At 36.5% G+C, this 11729-nt stretch overlaps 1 protein-coding gene and 1 pseudogene across 3 annotated transcripts in view; both read left to right on the top strand.

Moving 5' to 3' along the window:
* Positions 1–5193, top strand: part of ABHD3 (abhydrolase domain containing 3, phospholipase) — a 48194-nt gene extending 43001 nt beyond the window's left edge. Inside the window, exons 5-7 of one of the 3 annotated variants that reach the window (XM_019653851.1) lie at positions 1293–1341; positions 1427–1592; positions 4342–5193. In XM_019653851.1, the coding sequence (XP_019509396.1) occupies positions 1293–1341; positions 1427–1592; positions 4342–4520 (394 nt within the window). In that variant the 3' untranslated portion in view covers positions 4521–5193. The remainder of the gene's footprint in view (positions 1–1292; positions 1342–1426; positions 1593–4341) is intronic. The other 2 variants (XM_019653853.1, XM_019653852.1) reach the window with 2 other exon arrangements.
* A 4345-nt stretch (positions 5194–9538) lies between these two features.
* On the top strand, positions 9539–10278 carry LOC109388828 (UPF0729 protein C18orf32 homolog pseudogene; annotated as a pseudogene).
* Positions 10279–11729: the final 1451 nt, after the last annotated feature.

The following is an 11729-nucleotide window of genomic DNA, read 5'->3' as shown; positions in this document are numbered from 1 at the left end:
TATGCATTTTATACATTATTGGTGAGAACGTCAAATGGTGCAACCATTTGGAAAACCGTCTGGCAGTTCCTCAAAGTGTTAAACAGTTACCATATATGTGTATATGCAGAAAAATGTAAAACATATGTTCAAAGAAACTTGTACACAAATGTTCATAGCAGTATTACTCATAATAGCCCAAATTGGAAATAACCCAAATGTCTATCAACTGATGAATGGATAAATAAAATGTGGTATATTCATACAACGGGATATTATTAGCAATTAAAATGAAGTACTGACACATGCTACAACTTGAACCTTGAAAACATGCTGAGTCAAAGAAATCAATCATAAAGGACCACACATTATGACTCCATTTATATGAAATGTCCAGAATAGGCAAATTTACAAAGACAGAAAGCAGATTAGTGGTTGCCTAAGGTTATAGGAGGACAAGGGAAAATTGGAGGGTAATGGCTAAGGGTGATGGGATTTCTGTTTTGGGATAAAATGTTCTAAAACTGATAGTGGTGGATGCACACCTCTGTAAATATACCAAGAGCTATTGAATTGGATACTTTAAATGTGTAAACTGTATGATGTGAATTACATTTCAAATAGCTGTTTTCAAAAAAATCTAAATCTCTGTAAAAATTCAAGCATATTCAAAGACTTAAAAATGAAATTTCAAAAAAATAAGGCTTGAAATTTAGAGGAAAAAAGTTACTTGAAATCAGCTATTCTGATATATATATTCAGAACATATGAAAAATCATGATGCATTTTTGCAACGAACAACATAGTAAAAAAATGTCACGACTTTTCCGACAACCATGTGTAAAATAAGGACCTGATTTAGCTTTTTTTAAAAAAAGATTTTATTGGGGAATTGGGGAAGGGAAACAGTGTTGGGGAATTGGGAAAGGGCAACAGTCAAGTTGTTGTCCTTCAATCTTAGTTGTGGAGGGCGAAGCTAGCTCAGCTCTAAGTCCAGTCACCATCTGGCCACCTGTAGCCCGTCATCCCATNGAAGCTGTAAATCAGCACCTTGTTCAGTTTTTTGCAAATAAAGACAGGTCCTTCTATGAACAAGGAATTATGAAGCTCACTGAAAGATGGCAAAAGGTTATCGAACAAAATGGGCAATATATCATTGATTGATCTTTGTTCTTTATATAAATAAATGACCTTTCGAAAACATAGACAAAATACATCATGACTTTTCTGACACCCCAATATTTTAGGTATGTTAGGTATGTTTGAGATGGGAATGACCTTAGTTTTTTACTTTTGAAATTCTTTTGTTTCAGACACCGGCATATGTTTGTAAAACAGATTGACATGGATCATGTCATGAAGGTAGGAGAGAAACTTTATGTGATATTTTTATTCCCTCTTTTGATCTCAGGAATAGATATAATCTGTTTTTGTTTTTGTTTTTCAGGCTAAATCCATCAGAGAGTTTGATAAGCGATTTACTTCAGTCATGTTTGGATACCAAACAATTGATGATTATTATACTGATGCCAGTCCAAACCGTAGACTGAAATCAGTAGGGATTCCAGTGTTGTGTCTGAATTCTGTGGATGACGTTTTTTCACCCAGTCATGGTAAAATTAACATCTTTATATGCATTTTGACATGAGTTAATTGTTTTACTTTTCTTTTTAAGAAAATATAGTAATAAGAAATAAAATGTCAGTCTTATGTTTTCCTCTGTGATAAACAGAAAAAATAGCTGGATACTCATAATTTAGCATCTAAATGTAACAGATCACTTTAAACATTGTCATAGACCCTTATCTAGTCCACTGTGAGAGCCTCAACAAATTATGACTCTCAATATTTTGCTTGGTCTCATTTTTATAACCTTTCCTTCTTTATCAAATACACTGGTTTATGGACACATTATGTTACAATGTCTTTGCCTCAAGAGTACATTGTCAGCACTCGCCTTTTCTTCCTGAGGTTCCTATACAGAAGGCTTTGGAATATTTCTCACCTTTTAACCTGGAAGAGAACTTGAGACTTTATTAATATGGTATCCTTGAATATCTCAATGAGGAGCACATTTAGACTATAAAGTCGTATTTGAAGGAAACAGTCTTTGTTTTCCCACTGGATAATGTGTAAAAGAAAATTATCCCCAAATTAACTTCCTTGCTCTTTTAATTCAAGAAATATAGAATTTGACAACAAAAATGTATATGCATGTGTTTATACATTGAAGCAATATAAGATGCTTAGAAGTAATCATACTATCTTAAGGCTCAGTAGACTTGACCTCTAATTTTCTTTCTAATGAATTTCACAAAGCTTTTTATAAAACTTTTCTCCATATTTCCCCCCTAAATACTTTTAAAACATTTTCCCTGAGTACTTCATTTTAAAACTTATTTTGACTACAAACACAACACATACGATTGTCAAATTTTCAGAAAATCCCCAAAGTATGTGAAAAAAAATCCTATATTGTCTCAGTAGGGGTATCATTTATTACGTGACTTATGATTAATCACAGGTAACTTTAGATGACTAGAACTTTTGGGCTTTGACCACAAATCAGAAAATGAAACTGTAAACTTTAGTATCAGTTGCATTACATAGTGATTGTTTAGCCTATTTCCATTGGATTAAGTAAGTCTTGTATTTCTTCATCTTTATATTTCACTGACCCTTTTCCTACCAACAAAAATTTCCCAGCATTTAACCTGACCCACTTGGTTGAAATTTAAACACATTATTTCCTATTCTTTCCCAAGCCATTAAAATAGTCTTGCCACATTGAAATAGTGGCCAATTGTCTGAATTCTGAGAGCACAGGCAGCCAACATCTTTCACGTGACTCAAAGTGGCACAGCCTTTTGTTCTTCTGATATGACTGAGACTTTAAGTGTTAGAAATTACTGAGTGTATACAGAGTGTGAAATTGGGGCTCTTAATATTTCCATTAGAGGCAAATGAAGCGCTCTAAATCTAAGCATTAATGTAAGGTGAAAAGGAAAAGCAAAAATAGTATCAGTCATTTCCCCTGCCATTCCCCTTAAGCTTTCACACCTGATCCCAAGAATAGATGTTCATTTTTAGGTTTGGCTGGCTAAGGAAGTGAGTTCAGGGCCCCTTTTAGATAACAACTTGACTTCCTGGGACTTGACTTAGGGACTCTTAAGTTTATTTTTCAGGGAGTGTTGTGAAGGGTCAAATTTAGAACATCATCTAAATAGGCAGTTTGAGCATAGCAGTAGCTCTGTCTTGGAAGGGGCTCAGTTCTACAGTGTGTCATGTCAACTTTTTTTCCTTCCTTAGAAGGGCTTGGGGTAGGGAGATCTGACCTTTAATTTCTTCATTTACCCCTAAGAATCTGCCTAAGATATGAAAGTCTAATTATTGCATCAACCATGTTATCTTAATTAGGGAGAAAAGATTTAGCATATCTGAAATCAAAACACTTTTCATGCCAAATTGGGATCCAGCATAGAACTTAAATCAAAACATTTTCATTGTTTGAACTCTAAACATTGGAGAAAAGAAAAAGAACAACTTTAATTCATACCCTTTAAAGTTTTTACTCAGCATAGATTTTGTAGAGCATATGAAAAGACTATTGTTACTGGTGAATTGTTTAAACACAGCAACTATATTTTCAAAATAAAATTTTTCTTTCTCCTGACTATAAATAAAAATTCAGAGAAGGAAGATAAAGAAAATATAATGAACAGTGTTTTACCACCCAAAGATAAACACTGTTACCACTTGAATAGTATTTTATTCCATTCTTTTTTGTTATTCATATATGTTTTTACTATATAAATCATATTTATAATTTTAAATCCTTAACATAGCCACCATTTGGCCCCAGGAATCTAATAACTGATGTAAAGTTAACCAAAGTCATACATAATGAATTTATAACTCTCACAAAGGTAATAAGATTAGTTGCTTTTCTTTCCTGGTGTAACACATAAGTAGGAATCTTATAGCATAATGTAAGTATTTACCATCCTTGAAACATCTTACTTTAATTTCTCAAAACAAGACTCGGCCTATTCTTTTGTGTTATCATTAAACACTTGGATTGATTCTTCCAAAAATGATACTCTGGTACATAATCATAAACATGAACTGTTATAAGAACATAGATGTTTAATATAATAAATTAAACTTATTCCATTAGCTGTATTCATTACAAATATTTATTTGTTTAATGGTGTTTGGTTTATAATGATTGGAAATTATAAAGATATACATTTTTCCTTATTATCCAAAATGGGTAATAATTCTATTTTTTCTCTCTCCTTCCCTCTCTTACCACCTGTCCCATTCCCCCCTCCCCCCATCCCACCTCCCCTCCCCCCCAAGCTATTCCAATAGAAACTGCTAAGCAAAACCCTAATGTTGCTTTGGTTCTTACTTCTTATGGAGGCCATATTGGTTTTCTGGAGGGAATCTGGCCAAGGCAGTCCACTTATATGGATCGAGTCTTCAAGCAGTTTGTACAGGCCATGGTTGAGCACGGACATGAACTCTCTAACATGTAGTTCTTCAGATGCATTTTGACTGAATCATCATATAAAGGCAGCTCTGCTTAGTGCACAAATCTTAACTACTATATATAAAGCAAATAAGCCAGTAGGTGGTGAAAAGGTCCAGAATGATGTGCAAAAACTACTTTTGGGGTAAACAAAACTTTGTAGCAAGAAATAAAATATAGATTTAGATTGTAATTTATGTAGATTTTATTTTTACTATGCCTTATGAAGTACAACCTTAAATAAAGTAGTACAAACATGCAATTGCACTTAACCAAAACTATTGTGTAAGATTTTAATTCCTCAGGGTTTTAATTTAGGCTAAAATTTTTTTGGATTACTCATTTTAGGTGATTTAATGGTACTTTAATAACTGTTAAGAGATTTTGGTTATTTGAATGTACGTTGTAAGTTGGCACATTCCTAAGGGTATTTGTACCTAATGATGATAACATGAAAACTGAAATAAGGCAATATGCTAAATATTTTATGTATTCTAACTTTAAAAGGCAAATACAACAATGTTAGACTGACTTCTATACATGCTCTTTTACTCTGATAATATTAAATTAAGGCTGATTTATGTTTTATAATGATTATAGTTTACATGCTTATTTTTAAAATAGTATCTATGCATACATATAGATGATTAAATTAAAATAAAATCTACTATTTTAAATTGTTTCTTTGTTAGTTTTTATCTACCAAAAGTAATCCCTAGAAAATAATTTATGATAATTTATGAATTTCATTAGGAAGAAATATTAAAACTGTTTCGTTTCACTATTTCCAAAATATTGGATTCACACCATGCGTACCAATTAAAAATACTTGCAACTACAGGAAATCTAACAGTGACTTAGAAATAACAATATTTTGTTATCTTACATCACAAGAAGTCTCCAGGGAGGGCTGGTTTAGCGGCTTACCAATGTCATCAAAGACTCAGGCCCTTTCTGTTTCCACTCCATCTTCAGCAGGATAGCTAATTATCTCCTAGACACAGGAGGGTTGTTGCATCTCCAGACATCACATTTGTGTTCAGAGAAGGAAAAGGGGAAGGAGTGGGGGCAGACACATATGCCCTTTTGAGTAAGTGAAAGCTTTTCTAGAAGACTTGCCCTTATAGCCATTGGCCAGAACTGTGTCACATGGCCACCCTGGTTGAGTAAGAAGTTGGGAATTCAAATATGTAAACTTTTCCAATTGTAGTGGGGGCAGGCCAGGGAAAGGGGATTGGCAGTGCTTGCTGGGCTAGCCAGCCAATAAAGACATCTTCCATACCATTCAATATCTTTTTCTCCTTTTTTACTATTTCAACCTGTTTATGAAATATGTATATTTTTGCCTTAGGTATCACACACATTAAGAGAACCAGGTACAGGGCCGGCCAAGTGGCGCATTGGTTAAGAACTGGCTTGGGATGCCAGAGGGCCCCAGTTCAGATCCCACATATGAGGGCCAGTGACACTGCCCTCTACAGCTAAGATGCNCTCACATAAGAAAAATAATTCTATAACCATGTATGGTGACAGGTGTTAACTAGACTTATTGTGGTGATCATTTCACAATGCTATATACAAATATCAGTTCCTTATGTGTTACACTTGAAACCTATATAGTGTTGTATGTTAATTTTACTTCAATTCAAAAAAATGTAAAAGCCCCAAGTTAGATGTATCTGTTCCTTTTTATCTGAAAATAGTAGCTTTTCCAGGAGCCCTCAAGAGAGATTTCCATTTGGTCAAAGGGTTTCCAGTAAGTACAAGGTGAGTGGGAAAATAAAGCTTTTTAAAGCTCAACAGCATTTCCATTCCCAGCAAAATTGGGTTCTGTTAGTAAGAGCAGAGAATGGAGATGAGGTTGGTGACTAACAGTGTATGTTACAGAACCCATTTAACCCAAGGTCTCCAAATTTTCAGATTTCCAATTTTCTGGCTCATGGTTGACTTCAATCCATTTTTAAATAAAGCAGGGATGGATAGATGGGTAGATACATATGCATGTGTGTCACATATATGCACCAGGAATTTGTGGCCAAATTCATTTATTAGGATTTTATTTGTATCTATATTGTCATGTTTTGGGGTTTCAAAAGTGCCCATTAACCATACCTTATCTCTAGGTTTTGAATCAAATTTAGAAGACAGATGGGGTCAGATTATCTGCTTTATTAACGGTAAAGGCAGATTAAAGAACATAGTTTACCCAGTGTGTGAATCACACACAGAACAGAAAGCCTCACAGTGTAGAGGACCTCCATGACTGTCTTTCAGCAGATGCCCTTGAGGAACGTCAACAGAATACAGGTTCCCACGAGAGTGAGGTAGGCGAAATGACCAAAGCTCTTTGACCCTCAATATTTTATGAGCTCTATTCTATTTTACAGGCTCAGGCAAGAATGTGGAAAGAGGAAGAGACATGTTTCCCTGTATGAAAGTCAATTTTTAGGTTAAAGTTTTCATGGATATTCCCTGAGAGTTATCATTTTATGAGACTTTGAGTAAAGGTTGGCAACCTATTATAAAAATACGAGTAGGAAACTCAAACACATTCTTACTGAAATATAATCCATATTAAATCTGAAATAAAAAATAATCCAGAGTTTGGCCTAAATAAACATGTTTCTCATTGAAGTTTTTAGCAGAGTGTTTGCTTTTTCTAAGTTGGATGCCAACAAAATATCTACACAATCAGAGATTGTCAATGATATACAAAAAAGTGTAAGTATATAAAGATACAGTCTAAAAGGGAGGATTGCAGTTTAGTGGGTGGAAGAAACTAGATTTGAGGTGAAGGTTATTAGTGGTGAGGAGTAGATATGCAAATGAGATGATCAAGATAGAAGATGTAAAGAATTTGTCCCTAAGATGGTTAATTTTATGTCAACTTGACTGGATCATGGGGTGCGCATATATTTGGTTAACCATTATTTCTGGGTGTGGCTGTGAAGGTGTTTCTGGATGAGATTAACATCCGATTTGGTAGGCTGTGTAAAGCAGATTGCCCTGCCCAATGAGGGTGGCTATCATTCAGTCCATTGAGGNGTTCAGATCCCACATATGAGGGCCAGTGACACTGCCCTCTACAGCTAAGATGCTGAACAACAGCTCAACCTGGAGCTGGGTTGCCATGAGTCGCCCGCGATGGCATAGGCTGCAGGCCCCTGCTGCAGTGGGCTGCCATAAGCTACCATGTGTAGCCGGCAGCCAGCGTGAGCAGCCAGCAGCCACCGTGAGTGGCCATCCAGAGGCCAGCGACTGATCTGCCTCGCCCAGGAAGAGTGCAATGATGGTACCAACTTGGACCAGTGAAGCAACATCCTCCACAACTAGACCGAAGAACAAAAACAACACCAACATGTCTGTTCCCCTTTCCCCAATTCCCCAATGCTGTTCCCCTCCCTCAATTCACCAATGAAATCTTTAAAAAAAAAGAGAACCAGGTACAGGGGCCGACCAGGTGGCTCAGTTGGTTAGAGCACAACTTCTGATCAACAGGGTTGCCAGTTCGATTCCCACATGGACCAGTGAGCTGCGATCAAGATGAGCTGTTGCTGAGCTGCCAATGGGTGGCCGGATGGCTCAGCTGGTGAGAGCGCGTGCTCTTAACAACAAGGATGCCAGTTCGACTCCCACATGGGATGGAGGGCTGTGCTCCCCCCCCAACCCCCCACAACTAGATTGAAAATGGTGACTGGACTTGGAGCTGAGCTTGCGCCCTCCACAACTAAGATTGAAGGACAACAACTTGACTTGGAACTGATGGGTCCTGGAAAAACACAATGTTCCCTCCCCAAATTCCCCAACACTGTTCCCTTCCCCTATTCCCCAATAAAATCTTTAAAAAAGAGAGAGAGAGAACCAGGTACAAAACTGCTTGTTAATACAAAATTGTTTACTAAAAATGCCACGTTTTAGAGAGTTCCTGATAATGTGCTGGTAGACCAACCCCCCACCATAATTGTATCTAGGGTGATAGCACTGATAATACCAGTGCTTTTTGTTCTGTGTATCATGTATTTGATTAGTTGTGTAGGAAAATTGTTTACCCACTGGCCAGTGCCAGAATGGGGGAGGCATCTCCTCACCTCCATATACACCAAAAATTAATTCCAGCTAGATTTAGATAAAGAGAGAAATATTTTTTAAATCCATAAAAAGCATTAGGTGAAAATATGGAAGGTTAGCTTTATAATTTTACAGTAGCGTACCCTTAAGTGAAATATAAAAATGAGAAGCCATAAAGTGACAGATTACATAAAAATGAAAAACTTCAATTCTACAAAACCACCATAAACAAAATTAAAATACAAGTGACAGGGAGAAATATTTGCAATATATAAAAGGCTAATATTACAAAGAACACTCACAGAATAATAGCCAATACATATATAAAAAGGTGGACAATCTCAGTAGTAATTTAGGAAATGCAAAACTTACAAAGATATTTGTGACCATCAAGTTGCAAGTTTAATAATAGGCAGGATTGATAATAAACAATAGGCAGTGCGGACCCACCAACAATTTCAATAATTATTGTACAGTATAATATTACAATATAATATTACATATTATATATTATAATACATATTATTGTATGTAAACTAGCAATTATTGTATTTATTTTTATTTTTAAGATTTTATTGGGAATCGGGGAAGGGGAACAGACAACTTACTGACCTTTTGTTCTTCAGTCTAGTTGTGGAGGACGTCGCTTCACTGGCCCATGTTGGTATTATCATTGCACTCTTCCCGGTGAGACAGTCACTTGCCAGCAATTGGACAGCCGCTCACGAAGGCTCATGGCAGCTCAGGAAAGCGCATGCCAGCTGCTGGCCAGCCCCACTGCAGCCTACGCCGTCACCGGTGACTCATGGCAGCCCAGCTCCAGGTCAAGCTGTTGTTTACCATCTTAGCTGTAGAAGGCACAGCATCACTGGCCCACATGTGGGATCCGAACTGGGGCCCTGCTGCTCAGAGCTGGAGTCCAAAGCCAACTGTTAACCAATGCGCCACTCGGCCGGCCCAGCAATTATTTTTTTGGAGGAAAAAAATTTGACAGTATTAAAATAAAATAGCAACCATATTTAGCAATCCCATTTTGAAGAACATATGCTATAGAAAAGGTAGCAAAGGGTGTGTAAAGATAGAGGTTCGTGGTGTCACGTCCCTCCCTGCGGAAGTACGGACATTTCCATTTGGGCTTGGTGGTTGAAGTCATTGTCTTTGAACCAACCTGTCCCGCTTTCTTTTGTCTCCCATAAAATGAGTCGCCGAACTGGGTTACTAAAGGGGAATGCGAAGGTGCATTTCCCTTACTGTCTGCACAATTTCTGATAGAGCCTCAGCCTTTTCCTCTCTATTATATTGGATTCCAGAGCTCAAGCCTGGGACAATGGTGTGCATTCCATGTATCTCATTCCAGTTCTGCTCTGGGTCTACAAAAAGTTCCTGGAGCCGTACATATACCCCCTGTTTTCCCCCTTTGTTAGTCGTATATGGCCTAGAAAAGTTAGAGAATCCAATGATAAAAACCAAGGCAAAGTGGACTTTAAGGATGCAGACATAAATGGATTACCATCAAAAGGACCAACAGAAATCTCTGATAAAAAGAAAGATCTAAAGTGATTGTCCCCAAGGACCTCATTGTTTTCAAAATGGACCTGATAACCTGAAGCACCTTCTTTGTAATTGTCTCTGACCTTTTTCTCTTAGACCAGAATTCGGGATAGATAGTTGAGATATTTACCTGACACTAATCAGGAAATTCATGGTATTTATATTTAAAATGTATTTAGTTGTATTTAATTATCTCATTTCTGAGTTCCCTTTTCATTAAAGTAGATTTAGATTTCTATTATTGCAATTTTAATAATATGAATAAATAGAAGGTTTGTGCCAGTGGACACTGTTACTAAATCAGTACCTGAATATCCTTGGGCCTCTCGCTTTTTGTTCAGGCTCTTCGAATTGGGGCCGAGTACATTTTTACTGTGAACAGTGTGGTGAGACTGTGCAGTGAGACGAAAGAGACTTTTTGCAGGTGATAAGACTTGAAACATAAAGTTATAATAACTGCCCAACACAATGGAGCAGTTTATGTACAGAGCAGTAATTACTGTTTAGGGCTCTGAGGAAGATAGCAAAGACAGGGAAATAGGGAGAAATTTCTTTGAAAAATGGGACACCTTTTATATAAATATGTATATTATAAAATTCTAATGCTTGTTGCATTCTTTCTATTCCTATAAAATATTAAAATATTAAATATTCAGTTTTAAAAAAAAGATAGAGGTTCGTTATAGCTTTGGACATTTAGGATAACAACCTAGTAGGGAAATGGGCAGATTATAACACACTCACATTATATAGCCATCAAAAAGCAATAGGTAGCACTGTATTGATTTATATAGATATTTCTGATAGATTATTTAATGAAAACTTTTTTTTTTTGAAGTTTCAAACAATTGCTTATATTTATTTTTTTTAAGTGTTACTTTCAGGTGTACTTAATGAAAACTATTGATTCATATGTATATGATCTCATTAGTATAAACAAAATACAGCTATACATGCATATTGTTTTGTATGTGTGTTAGTTATAACAAGGTGAGGATTTTCAAGTGTTGATTCTTTTTCATGGAGGATAGACTCTTATCCCCAGCTGTTTCTCCACACAGTAGCAAACTCTGAGAAAAAGAGGCTCTGTTTTAATTATTTCTACATCCCAAGCAGCTAGTATATTGCTGTTGTTCACCATCTTAGCTATAGAGGCTGCAGCATCACTGGCTCATGTGGGATCCAAACCGGGATGTTCAGAGCTCACACTCCCAAGGCAACTCTTAAGCAACGAGCCACTCGGCCGGCCCAACAGATACTTTTTCTGTCTCTATCCTTCAACCACCTAAATGTGGGAATTACTTTGAAAATAGTGCTTTTCATTACTTTAAATATTTCCTGCCAATCTCTTCTGGCCTGCAAAGTTTCTGTTGAGAAATCAGCTAATCTTAGGGAGCTCCCTTGTAGTTAACTAACTGTTTTTAAGATTCTTTCCTTGAGTTCCTAGTACTTTTTTTTTTGAAGATTTTATTGGGAGAGGAAAACATCGTTGGGGAATCGAGGAGGGAGAACAGACAAGTTGCTGTCCTTTTGTTCTTCAGTCTAGTTGTTGAGAATGTGGCTTCACTGGCCCATGTTGGTATTATGATCATTGCGC

The sequence above is a fragment of the Hipposideros armiger genome, unplaced genomic scaffold, assembly GCF_001890085.2.
Source record: "Hipposideros armiger isolate ML-2016 unplaced genomic scaffold, ASM189008v1 scaffold_209, whole genome shotgun sequence".
Lineage (NCBI taxonomy): Eukaryota > Metazoa > Chordata > Mammalia > Chiroptera > Hipposideridae > Hipposideros > Hipposideros armiger.
The sequence above is the reverse complement of the archived record's forward strand: the minus strand, read 5'-3'. Positions and strand labels throughout refer to the sequence as shown.